The 14,569-nt window shown below is 33.1% G+C and overlaps 1 protein-coding gene across 1 annotated transcript in view; it reads left to right on the forward strand.

Moving 5' to 3' along the window:
* The window catches only part of PTPRQ (protein tyrosine phosphatase receptor type Q), a gene marked incomplete at its 5' end in the record, with an annotated part of 212,348 nt that overhangs the window by 160,578 nt on the left and 37,201 nt on the right, over positions 1-14,569 (forward strand). Inside the window, 2 exons of the mRNA XM_053199634.1 lie at positions 964-1,092; positions 14,108-14,134. Coding sequence (XP_053055609.1) covers positions 964-1,092; positions 14,108-14,134 — 156 coding nt within the window. The remainder of the gene's footprint in view (positions 1-963; positions 1,093-14,107; positions 14,135-14,569) is intronic.

Here is a 14,569-nt window from a genome sequence, read left to right on the forward strand (position 1 = left end):
TGTTCTCACCAGAACATTCCTTAGGCTTTTATAGAACTCTGCTTTTGTTCCATCAACCAGAAATGTGCTTCCTCCTCCTTCTCATTCTGGAGCATTCAAATCAAATCTCACTTTTTTACTTCCTAACAATACTAATAGTTGTCATATGAATTGTAATTTGGATTTTTTCTTTTTATGCTTTTTCTACACTTAGATCTTGCCTCTCAACTAAATTGTAATGTTCTTGAGCATAAGAACCATATTTTATACTTTCTATACCATCCTTAATACATAACACATAATAAAAAAATGTTTGAAATGTGATAGATATAATAGTATCACTAGTAACACACCATACTGTGTCAAAGAAGGATAAGCATGGAAAGGGTGTAAAATGATAGGGCCTTGATTAGATTCTCAGATTCATGTGACTTTTATTTTTGAACCTGAGTTTTCTAAATGTAAAGATAACAATATATGCTTTCAATATTTGTGTAAAAAGCCAATGAGACAATTCAAAACATATTTCCATGCATTTTCCTGCATGTAGAAATGTTTCACATATATAAAAATAATGGGACATTGTCCTTTAGTATTGGTGATGATAGCAATGAGCTATTTCCACTTTGGCACACTTTCTTTTTATGACAAATCTTTGAGACAGCTAGGGAGAGGAAAAACAAGCACACAGCATTGGTTTCATTTGCTCTATATTTTAAATTTGCCAACGACCAAAGCCTTGATCAACTAATGCTCATCAAAATTTGAAATTTCACCAAAGAAACATGTTAAAGCAATATGGTAGAATAGGTTTATGGAATTAAAGCAAGAAAAAGAAGTTGAGTAGGTATAAATTTGCAACATATTCAGAGAAATGACCCCAACAAAGAAATTATTTGACTAATATCTTAAAAAGAAAACAAAACCTAAGTTTATATGCTTTCTATGATACTTCCTTTTTGGACTTTACTATACTTATTTTAGAATTCGACAGAAGCAGAAAGAAGGTGGCACATATTCTCCTCGGGATGCAGAAATTATTGACACTAAATTCAAGCTGGATCAGCTCATCACAGTGGCAGACCTGGAACTGAAGGGCGAGAGATTAACGCGGTGAGCACACTCCTCTTGGCGAACAGTGGTTCAGAGGGCCTGGAGCCATGACCCTATTCTGACCTATGCTTGTTGGAAGTGTTTGTGGGGCTCCTATTTACACAGGTCATAGAGATCTTCTTTCAAAGGGTGACCTCCATCTTCTGCACACTTCTCACTGGTGTTCGGAGAATCACTTAATCTTCCTTATGCTTTGAGTTCAATATGAACCTTGGACTATAATATTCAACCAAGCTTTCTTTTTCTTTCTTTTTTTTTGTCCTGAAACAAATATTTTTACACATTAAGCCTTTAAAATTATGTTTAATAATTTACTTCATATGATTTCTTTTTATGGGTTTTCTGGAGGTATCCATATTTTTAATCACAGTTTTAAATAAATTTGTAACTACTTGATACTATTTATATCATATTTATAAAAGCCTTTCTCATAGCTCTTTTTTTTAGTGTAAAATTACATTAAAAGTCCAACTTGTGTATTAACACTTTATATTTTAAATCTCTTAGTATTTAAAAATTAAATACAAAGTAAAAATTACCTTTGGAAGGAAAAGTGTGCCATCGGTATGTATTGGAAATACTAAAGTGTTTAATTTTAGAGTATTTTAAATCCTTTTAAAATCATTAAAAAATATTCTAAATGTTGGCACATTTGAAAAATGTGTCCAGTAAGATAATTCATCAAATTCTTAATAAAAACTGTCATCAGGTTATTATAACAAGTTTAGATCCAATATTTTGTGATGTATGTAAGCACATTATAGTTGTTTCAAAGTATATGCACAACACTTCTGTACTTTAAAAAATTAATATTAACTGTTGAAATATGTCATCAAAGCTTTTGAGCTCAGAAAGGAATTGTTTATAGTTGTCATTTAGCAAAGCCGGTCTTTACCAAATAGATTGACTTTGAAAGAATATTTCCAGCATGTCTAAAAATATCTAATATGTGCTATAGTGGGAAGTGCCATGTGATAAGCAGGGCCCTTCCAAATACTGCAAGATGAAAGCTATTCAGTATTATCACTAAATTAGAAGGAAATCTGATTTGTTAAAGAGAAAAACTCACTTCTTTATATTTAGGTATTTACCTTTGTTTATATTCTAATAAAGGTTGTATCTATGGATGCAACAAAATGGATAGTGCTCCAAAGAACATGTGTAAGATGGTTATATATTACCTAGGACATAGTTTTCCACATAAGAAATGTTACATATAAAAGATCAAGAGGTCCTCAGGGTAATCTGCCAAAGTTAAGCCACATCGTAGGAGTAATAGAGCATTTCAGTATTAGGCTATATCTCGGTGCTAAAAGGGTCATCCTTCATGGTAAAAAGAAATTTCTTCTCCTTTCCCTCTGGAGCCAACTGAATTTCTATAGTATTTCCCCAACTCCCTTTCTGTACCACTTTCTCAAATTTTTGTGCCCCCTCTACAGACCTCATTCCCTTTTACACCCAAAAGTACCAGGGATAAAACATCAACTCTCTCAGTGCAATTAATTTTAGTTGTTTAAACAATTTAGTTGAGTCTGTTCATAATAAAATGTGAACTTCTAAGTATCTAAACACTTCTAGGGCCTTTTTTTTAAAGAATCTTCATTGATCTCCCAATAGTCCTTAGGATGTAGATCTTTAGGACATATGACATAATAAAGTGAAAAAAGTCAGTCAGTATTAAAGTATTCTTGATGAAGGAGGTTACCATTCTAGGCAGGCTATGGTGAGGTTAGATCCCCTAAGCTCTGTGTGTTTTTACAGCTTGCCCTTTCCTGCACTTCTGAACACAGCTATTATCTAAACGCTGCAGGATTTTTTTTTTTCTTAACAGTGTTTGTCATGGCAGCTAAAGGGAAAGGTGGATAAGGACTGCATAGATTGTTTATTATTGGGTTTTTATAAATTAGGGGCCGCCTTACTTAACCTTGACTCCTAATTATTTGTTTTCCTGTTCCTATGTTTATTTACATATATGTGGCTTTATTTGTAAATTGAGGTAGAAGTGTCTTTCAAGTATGTTTCAAATAATTTTTATTTACTTTTGCACATAGAAAATTCATATATTGCCCCCAGTAATAGCACAGTTGGAAACTTTAGTTTCTGTGCTTTTTCCTTTCTCATTTTTTGTTACGATTCTAGCATTACTGACTATAAAACATTCTTATTTGTAATTTCAATGGCACATAATAATATCCTTTGCTTGATTTATTGCAGAAATTTATTAAAATAGCTAGCAAGTTGTTTGAGTATTAACTCTTCATTACAGAGATCTGTCTCCAGCTTTACTATTTATTGAAGGTTTTTCATTTAATAAGATCACTAATACATTAGATATGAAGTCTAAAAAAATGGTAACTAACAAATCCATAATTAGTCATGTGTACATATACAAGGGACCGTCCTTCTGTGAAGCTCTAAAGCTCTTCACTTGTCTTTGAGGTGCTGGAAGATCTAAATCTATTCAAAGTCATACAGGTCATGAGAGTAGAGCCAAAGAGACAGTATATTCTGAGACTAAAGAATCAGAGCGTTTGAGTTCATTTGTAAATTGTTTAATAACTTATGTCATATGTCTGTGTTATTTGCAGCAAAGAACTTAGATGATTTCCTTTAAATCTACCCAGCTAACATATACTGTTTCTACCTTTGGCTTAGACATGGTCTTTCCCCTCCAACCTGCCCACTCTCTTCTAGTGGCTGGACAAGCAGTTTTCTTCAGTGTCATATGTCTTGACATGTCCATAAGAGAAATGATAAAAGAAGAATATCTAATCAAAATATTAAGTTTAGGGATTATCTAGTTGACAAAAGGTCATTATGATGCTTGTACTAAATCTTGTCAAGGACTTTTTTGTAGTTAAGAAAGTATTTATTTTATGACACATGCCTGCATATGTATTTACATGTTGAGATTCATCCTGTAATTTTTGTATGTGCAAACTCTCATTATTTAGTTATATTCTACATTGTTGCACAAAGAATCTGAAGAAGAATTCTGGCACATTATACTTTTTCTTTGTGAAGGAAAATGAAACTCAAAAAATGATTTAGTACTCTGTAACTCCATGAGAACATTCAGGATAGGCCAAGATAATGTTTTAAATTCCTATTTGGAATGATAATTATATCATTTCCTCATGCACATTTTATATTTAAGTTGAGACGATGCTAGATGTGTTTCTTAGGAAGAGTATCTAATATTTTGGGCTCATCTATTCCATATTTACCAGATTAGAAAATGACCCTCGGGGTTTGTTATTTGTAAGCAAATGAACAAAACATTTTGGGATGGCTCCTTTGAAACACAGCCATTTAGCCCGTGAAGGTGAGAAAAGTTTCTCGGAGGAGATATTGGCAAGATCAGCAAACATTCAGGTGAAGCAGACCTGAATCTTCAAGATTGCAGAGACCAGCTGGTCCTGTGACTTACTTTAACTAATTTCACTGCAATACAAACTCCTTTTCCAAGAGGGTTATAACACTTAAAATTAAACAACCCACCAGAATGTTCACAAGTATTTTATTGACACTCCATTTCTTCCAAGCCTCAACTGTTCCCCCCCAATTGTGTGCATCATTCCATATTAATTATCTTGCCTGTTTTACTTGAGTGAATGTAATGGTGCATTAATTAGACTCAAGGCCCAATCATGAGTGGAATTAAAATTCTAACAAAATAAAGCAAACAACTGAATTGCTACTTTAAGAGTATCTTTCTTTTTTCCATAACTTTAAAAATATGCGTTGAATTTTTGTTAAATGTATATGTCTTCAGGAAGCTTACCATTTAAAAGAATTCTATGAATGTGCTTTGTAAACTGTAAATCAGAACACATTTGGAATTGTATTGTTATTTACAATCTTTATACAAATTATCACTTCAACCTACTTTCACACAGAGGGTTTGCTAACATAATAATGGCTACTGTTTATGAGCAATTCCAATGTGTTAAATTCTGTGTGTAATGATCTCATTTAACTCTTTCCTTTGTGGTGGGTACTTTTAATCCCATTTTACAAATGAAAAACAAAAGATATTTAGAGAATTTAAGTAACTGTCCAAAGTCATAGATCTAGTAAATAAGAGAGCCATGATACTAGCCTGGGTTTGTTTGATTTGGAGGTTATCAAGGTACGCCTGTATCTGTGTGTGTGTGTGTGTGTGTGTGTGTGTGTGTGTGTGTGAACTCTGAAGCGTACTAGATGAGATCAATATTACCCCTATTAAAAAAACAAGGCCCCATGGTATCCTTCTTCAAGCAGTTTTCCTATGCAGAGAAATGATTCTAAGGGAAGACCTGCTTCTTTCAAATTATTTGTCCGTTAGTGATAAAAGGCAAAGGAGTGATGGCATTTTAGTCTAGGTTCAAACTTGCAGAAGCTAAAAATTCTTTAATAGTCCAAGTCTTACTGTCCTTCAATAAGAATACATAATATTTGACTGATATATGAAACTCTATGTAAAATTGTTAGCATTTTAATTGCCATCAGTTCTTTGACAGACTCTGGTCATTAATTTTTCTTCTATCTGAAACCATTTTGCAAACAATGGCAAAAATACATGAATCCAGATAAGAAATGTCTGACCATGTGAATTCAGGACAAGAGATGTCCTGAAGTGGAATGAAGCTCAAGACAGTTAATGCTCATGTGCTGGTGGCAGCAAAAACTAATCCAGTGTGTTCGTGTACTAAATAAACAATGAATGTTTACTTCCAGATATTCTTCATTTTTCTTTAGACGCAAGGAGATTTTTGTCATCCAGTAAGTTACTATGGTGGTGCAGAGCTCTGTTGTGATTGTTTTCATCTTGTCAGCTGGTGTGCTCTATATTTTTAAATGTATTATACTGAGCATTTTGTTGTTTAATGTGCTATTTTTTCCAAAGCCAAAGGAAAAAAAAGCCCTATGCTTTCTAGGTACAATATATCCTTTATAATTTGCATGCTATTGATATGGTGAAGTTAACCTTATCAAAATGCACATTGACTCGTAATGTGCATGTCCTGAGAATTTGCTGTATTCTCATGTTGTGTTAGCTTTGATAGTAAAATATGTTTTCACCTAGATTTCTGCACATGCATCTTGTGTTATTATTACCATGATACAAAGCTGAGTTCTCCATCTGACAGATGGAGTCTGGGTCCACACTTCACACAAGCTCATTTCGACTACTGCAGGTGGCAATCTGTAAACACCAAGACGATGAAATTTTCCATTCTGTGCCTCTGGGGCATACACAGAGTGGCACATTTCATGGAATCTGTACTTCAGCCCTAACCAATGGGTAGCCAACTGTGCATGCTTTCAGGCACTCCTCTGATGCTTGGAAATGCCATTTGTAGGCTAGCACAAAACTTGCTTTATGCATTCTGAGGGTAGCATAGCAAAATGTCAGTATTACCAGGGACTCCAGCAACTGATCGAGTGCCCCAGAGATAACCAGTTTGTTCAGGCAAAGAATATGAATGGAGGCAAAGAACAAAAATGCATTTGATTTCAAAATCCCAAATCTATTACAGAGGAATCAGTCCCCGTGAACCACAAGCCTGGATGGGGCCAAGGCTCCTGACATTCTCATTGATCAAGAATAGTACTCAGCATGATTAAAACAGTGGAATCCAGGACTATTTCTACTCTAATCATATTCAGCATTTTGGAATCATAGGTAACCTTGTTTTACTTCATATAAACTAATTGCCAAGTTCCCACTGACAGAATTAAAATAGTTTTATAAAAATACGTTTTCCTCAAAGGACCTGCATGATCAGATTCAGTTGTCAAAGTAAGATTCTGTCGAGCTAAAGGTTTAAGTGATCACATCACACATAAAATATCCATTTCCAACCAGCACTCAAAGCTGACCCCTCAGCATTCTAGACTCACAAGGGGCCTGGTTGAGCAACCCTGCCCCCTGCCAAATATCCTTTTTTGACATCATTAAACAGAATTCTTTTACTTTTTTTGCTCTATGCCATTAATGCCTCAGAGAAGAATACTTCCATTTTTTATAGAATCCTCACTGTTTCTCCTCCAGCACCAAATGTCCTCTCTAAGAATTAGTCAGTAGTATCCAGCTTAGTCAGACCTCTTACTTTGATAGAGGTAAACATAATTAGTTTGGATTCATCAGAACCTTTATAGAACACCTCTTCATAAATCATATTTGTTAAAGTAGATGTAGTCTTCTTCCAAATTTAGTTTTCTGTGGTTCCCTTCTAACCCTTAACTGAAGAACTTCAGTGCTAACCTGCCTTGCTAGCTAATAATAGTTCAGGCTAGAAGTGCTTCTTTTTAGATATTATGTCATCTGTGTCCTCTTCATTAAATTCTCACTGAGAGTCTGTGTCCACCTCTTCAAACAGCTGTCAGCAATTTCTTCAGCTTCTCTATCTACTCCTTCTGCCCTCTTGCCCGAGGTAGCTAATCTTATGCCCATGGCTAGAATCTAAGATATGTGGTAGACAAGAAAAAACATCTGTCAAGAATTTTGTTTTCAAAAGTGCTAATGTCGAAAGACTTCATAATAATGAAAATACACCTCTTGCCTCCTTGGGAATCTTCTCACAGCTCTTTTATGTCAGGAAGAATGTTGCTTTTCTTTATCTATTTGGAAGTCATTTTATCTTGTGTGAGTAAAAGAAGGATCAGTCAGGCACCTATCAAGTGCCAGGCACTGTTGTAGACACTGGACATACTGGAATGAAAAAGGAAGGGATGCCTCCAAAGAGCTGCCCTTTAAATAGCTAAGCTCCTATTAAACCTGTTTATCTTTACAGATATGAGGAAATATACTGAGAAAGTACTTAGCTATCACTTACTGATTGTTTTTCTAATTAAATAAGAACTATATTACACCACTTATTCAAGTGGTATGTTTACCTTATAAGGTGAGGTTTTAGAGTCAGCTGTATAGTACCAGCTATTGGTTAGGATAATATTTTTTTAACATTTTTTACAAGTTTATTGAGAAATAATGGACATGGCTCACTGTATAAGTTGAAGGTCTACAGCATGATGGTTTGATTTGCAGATATTATGAAATAATTACCACTATATATATATATTTTTTTTCATATAGATACAATAAAATTGTATATATATATTTCATATAAATACAATAAAGGAAAAAAATATTCTCCTTGTTATGAGAACTCTTAGGATCTATCTTCTTAACAGCTTTCAAATATACCATATAGCAGTGTTAGCCATAGTTATTGTGTTGTACATTAGGTCCCTAGTACTTATTTATCTTATTACTGGAAGTTTGCATCTTTTGACCACCTTCCTCCAATTCTCCCTCCCCTCCACCCTTTGTCCCTGGTGACCACAAATCTGATCTCTTTCTCTATGGATTCGTGTTTGTTTGTTTTTTAGATTCCACATAAAAGTGAGATCATATACTATTTTTCTTTCTCTGACTTATTTCACTTAGCATAATGCCTTCCAACCCATCCATGTTGTTACAAATGGTAGAATTTCCTCTTTTTTTATGGATATATATATACATATATACATATATATATATATATATATATATATATATATATATGCATGCCACAACTTCTTTACCCATTCACCCTCTGCTGGGCATTTAGGTTGTTTCCATGTCTTGGCTATTATAAATAATGCTGCCATGAACATAGGGGTGCAGATGCCTTTTTGAGTTAGTGTTTTCATCTCCTTTGGACATTCCTAGAAGTAGACTTGCTAGATCATATGGTAGTTATATTTTTAACTTTTCAAGGATTTATTAGGATAATTGTTTAAATTTATATTAGGGACCAAAGAAAAATTGTTGGTGATTTGATAAAACAATGAAGAAGGATCTGAAAGAATACTTTTTAAAGCCTAAAACAAATAAAAACAATAGGAAAAGACAAAACTTAAGACACCTTTGAGATCATTATAGTAAATGTTGTGGATAAGTAATAGGATATCATTGAAGAAGTACATGTAAGTGTTAGAACAATTAATGGCGATTGAAATTTATAAATTAAAAATTCACTCTCAACATTTTCTAAAACTTGGAAAGTTTCATTAAGATATTTTTCCAGAAAGATTCTTAACAAAATTTTATTTGAATATGAAGTATGTTGTTAGTTTGACAAATACATAGTTTAAACCAATGCAATAAAATTTGAGGTTCTTTTCTTTTTAACCTAAGTAGAAAACACGAGGTTTCTCAATTTGTCCTATGCCACTGGTAATGCTGATTTAAGCTGCTCATCTATAGGCTATCATCCATAGCTCTCTATTTGGACTATATTTTAATTCCCTATAGATTTCAACTAATTGACCTTGAGAGAAAGCTGAGTCTCTGTGACAATATGGTCTTCAATCACCACTGCCAACATAAATAAATGGTTCCTCTCTGAATCTATCAAGAGTAATCTGAGTGGAATTTAAGTTTTTGATAGACTTTTAAAAAATGAGCCCAGGCATGAAATAATACCCTTTTCCAAAAAAAAGGAATAGGATTTAAGACAGCTAAGATTCATGTAATAAGAAGTGTTTAGCCCTTCCTGTTGGAAAGTGGTCAGTTATCTTATTGAAATCTGGACAGTTCCCAAATTGATTTATATAATAACGAACTGAATACAATTTGACAGTATCTTCACCATTGTAAGTGAATAAAATAAGGGTTAAAATAAGTGTACCATACCAGTCTAAAATTCTCCCTATGTAACACTTTAAGTTTTTAAAAATGTTAATAAAAAGCTTGCTATTTGAGTTTCTTTGAGTATTTTCACAGATCACTTGATTTGGAAATAACACTCCTTCTAAAATAACATTGCTGACTTTCATGCACGTTAATTTCTATAAGGTATTTTTTATGCTTATCTAAACAAACAATTTTTCCTAAAAGAATTTAATTTTCTCATCAATAAAAGTCAATGCTTTTGTGTATTATGCTCCACCTTCTTTTCTAGTTCCCTGTATAAATTGTTCAAATTTATTTTTTCCTATATAAAAACAGACTTTAAAACCTATAATAAAATTTAGAATGCAGCTAATTCTTAACGGAAAAATGCACCTTTATAATATGAAGCTAAGTATCAAAGCAATGATATGGATACTATAGACAACAACAACAAAAAATCTTTTATTTGAATAGTCAGGTAATGTGTGCCAAAATGTCTTCTCAATTTAAGCCATCCAGATAAGTATTTCAATTTCAGGTCACACATACTGGTAACATAAGCATAGACTGGAAAATTACATAAAAATTAGACTTTAGAAGTCTTGTTTCTCATATTACGTAAATACAAATGTAAAGAATAGGTTACATAAAGTGGCTAGGTTTAGAAAAAGACAGTGATACAAAGGAAAATAAAGCCAAAATAGGTCTTACTTGTTTTTTTGAAGTCTATCTTTTTATTAGTTGGATAGGCAAGATGATTTTGTTATTCATATATCTAATTTCCTACGAGGTATCTAGCTCCTGTTAACTTCTAGTTAGGGGATCCAATATGGCTTTGGTTAGACTCATCTAGTGTTTATTCATACATCTATTGATCATACTTAGCTAAAACTTCTGAGAATTCTCAATTGCCTTCTATTTTAGTGGAAAATTCATTCACTTTAGATACTCTCATAATAATCAGAGTATTTATGTTTAACATTCTATGTGTCCTAGTCTGAATGCATCCACAGTTTTATATTTAATGATGATTAATTCATTGTCTACTATGAATAAGGTTACAAGGGATTTATAGCAAAACCAAGTGTTAATCCTGCCCCAGCCTTCAAGTATACATGAACCTCAACATGTATATCCTTAATACATGTTCTTATACAGCCATAATACAAGTGGTAAGTGACCTGTCCATAGAAATTTGGTTTTATAGAAAAAAGTTATTTTCTCTATAACAGATCAGAGTAAGGTCCATAGAAGGGTTAACATTTGAATCAGCTGTTGAGGAATCAGTAGGATATGGTTGTGGTAAAACACCTGAAATGGTACAAACTGAGAGGGAGGGATGCTAGAAAGTATGTGGAGTACAAACAGGATATGTGAAAGGTAGTTGTAAGGAAGAACACTACAAGTGTGGGCATGATGAGAAATGCTTTCACATGATAATGTGAAAACTGAATTATTACAGTCTTTATGTTATTAGAGATGTATTTGGGATCTTGAATTGAGAACTAGAAAGCAAGGCTTAGATTTGAAGTCTGTTTATCTATGATCATTCTTTATGCTGAGACCCTGATTAAGAATAAAATAGGAAATCTTGCTGCTTAATTTAGCACATTCTAGTCTACCGAGTTTTGAGTAAAATTAAGATAAAGTATTCTTTTAGAAGCAAAAAAAATTCTTCCTTTATATCAGCATGAATTGTAGGACAGATGGGTAAGAGGAGCTTGAGTTTTACAAAATAGAGTAGAAATAGCAATTCTAATACTAATGATAGTAACTAATATTTATGTATTGCTTCCAAAGCCAAGGGCATTTCTAAACATTTTACATATATGAGCTTGATTTACATATGCTTTCCTTATTTTACAAATTAGGAACTGAGGCACAGAAAGATTAAGTAACTTGCTTAAGGTAACATACCTAGTAATTGTTAGAGCCCATATTTAAAACCAATAAAGGCATCATATTTTATAGTAAGGAAAGAATTCACAAATATTCACCTGAATCTAATAGCCAGTTACAGTTCAAAATCAGTATCTTTAGGGACGCTTAGATGGCTCTGTCAGTTAAGCTTCCGACTCTTGATCTCAGCTCAGGTCATGATTTCATGGTTTGTGAGATCGAGCCCTGTGTTGGGCTCTGCACTGACAGCATGGAGCCTGCTTGGGATTCTCTCTTTCCCTCTCTCTCTGCCCCTCCCCTGCTCTCTCTCTCTCTCTCTCTCTCTCAAAATAAGTAAATAAACTTTAAAAAATGAATAAATATAAATAAATTTAAAAAAATAAAATTAGTATCTTTACAGAGATCTTTCAATTGCAAGATAAAATAATAGTAAAAAAAGCAACTTTCTGTTGTATTCTTCACTGTAAATAAATTGATAAAATAAACATCTTTTTATTAAATTAATTATAATTTCTAAGTGAAAATATAAATCATTAATGATAATAAGAGCCAGGATGTGAATAATTGGTGGTTCAACTATTTCTTGCTCATTTATATTTTAATATGATTATTCATGTTTAATGTATTTTGAGGACTTCATGAACATATTTTGATTCTTCAAATACCATATTGATGGCTGTGCGGAAACTAGCCCTACTTTAGATTCTAGATGACTGAGTAAAAATATTTTGCCAATACTGCCTCAAATAATTTTGGATTCTCTGAAAAAGAGACTCTTCCTACTATAGGATGGCAGTCTGACTGTCCTTAAATAGGTGGGCCATGAGCCTGTCATTGAATTAGATGTAATATGTTTGAATTTCACCATTCACAAGTTGATATGAAAACAATCTCCATGCAATTCAAGAATTTCCATTTCCCTGTGGTAGCAGGGAAATTGGTCTTGCTAATTCAAATGTCTCATTCATATTTCTATCTTAAGCTCAGTTAAGTAGGAATGCCTAACCTAACCCCTTGCTTTTCCTGTTTCTGAGGAATATTATGGCATAAAAGCATCGGGGCAACAGGAATCTAAGGGAGCTTGGGTAGTATGGGTCTAGCCCATGATTATATTTTTTTCTTACTGGTCTTTGCTGAAGAGTAATTATTTCCAACAGGGATCGATTGTTGCCCCAGTCCCCACTTCATCTGTTGCTATGTCAGAAATATTTCAAGAGCCTCGAATTCAGATACTCTATCTTTCTTTTCTAAACCCAAAATCAAAGATTCTGATTCAATAGCCCATTCAGTCATCTCCATATTCATTTGGTTAAAAATTTCTCTGTTGCCTTCTTAGAATCACTCTAGGATATCGTGGGAAGCTTACAAGTTCATCCACGAAGACTTTGCTCAAATATTGCTGTTTTATCACTGTGATGCCGTGTTTGATAATGGTATGCTCTATGAGGTTATACCCTAAGAAGCTGGGAGATACCTTCTTCTCCTTGGGGACACCTAAAGCATTAGCCAAGAATTCTATCATTCTTCTTGGTAGTACTTGCTCCTGCACCCCCATATTTTTCACCAGTTCCTATATTGTAATAAATTGAACTTTTTTGACTCATTTTTTGTTCATTGAACCCACCCCTTTGAGACCATTTGTATAGTATTCTTTATGCTGCATCTTTCAATCTAATTATTTTCTTTCATTTATTCTTTACCTCAAAACCACATCTTCTTATAAATATTCTTCATTTAAGGAATACAGCAAAATCATCCTTGATAATATTTAAATTTTAAAACTTTGAAAAAGTTATATGTTATTCATTTTATTTCATTATACTTTGTGCCTTTTGTGGTTTTGCGGTGCTAATTATGCATGACAAACGTGTTATTGAAGATGTGCCCATCTCTGACTTTGTGTGTGATACATAGTCTATTTAGCTGTAAAAAGTTATTTCAGATTTTTTCAGAGTATAAATAATTGGACCGATGAAGTGTCACAGGAGATATGTCTAAAGTAACTGAAAGAATTGTGATTTTTTATGGTTACATACTCATCAAAACTCACTCATGAAATAAAATTTAAGCAATATGATGTCATTTTTCAAAGATCCACTCTCCCTGGTTAAGCACTCTCTGTGGACAAAGAAAATATTTTTTTAATCCACATTAACTTTCTTAGACCCTAGATACTATGAAATATATAAAATAAAATTTAAAAAAGACCTGTTTTTAACACAGTACTCCAAAGGCCTAACAGCATAAAAGGGTGCCTTAGCTTGAGAGAGAAACTAAGTTATTATTTGGCCATATTTGGATCCAAATATTAGACAATTGAAATAGAATTTAAAATAACGATCACCTATCAGTTAAAGGGATAACACATCATACATTACTGATTTATTATATTTTTCTGATTTTAGTCTAGAAGTCTTTTAGAAAGAACTATACCCTCAACTTACAATGCATTTAATACAATCTCTGTTGCAGGTTACTTAGTTATAGAAAATCCATCAAGTAAGTTTGTTAAATATCTTTTCTTCTTTTTGAATATCAATGTTAGATTCACTGATTCAATGAATCTTAATGTGTGGTTCCTTTCTTGTATGTTTGCTAGAAAAACCTCCAAGCTGGATATAAATCATAAAAGCATGACTAATTGCATGGTAACTGGAGAAATGCTTTCTCTCTCTCTGGGGCGAAGCCTGCATGTCTGTATTTTAGCTTGGGAAGTAATACGGGGATATTTAAACTCCTTAGGGTTTAAAAACCATGTCATTATGAGAATGAGGTCACTGCAATATTTTATATCTTCTAAAACCTTGTAATGTATAAAATGTTTTCTGTATGACAAAGAGGTATTATGTGTTTTAGGATTCAATGATAACTTTATGCCCTTTTATTTACTTGAAAAACTCTCTTCGTTAAAATATGAAATCATTCATCGAAAGT

Source organism: Acinonyx jubatus, chromosome B4 (assembly GCF_027475565.1).
Source record: "Acinonyx jubatus isolate Ajub_Pintada_27869175 chromosome B4, VMU_Ajub_asm_v1.0, whole genome shotgun sequence".
Lineage (NCBI taxonomy): Eukaryota > Metazoa > Chordata > Mammalia > Carnivora > Felidae > Acinonyx > Acinonyx jubatus.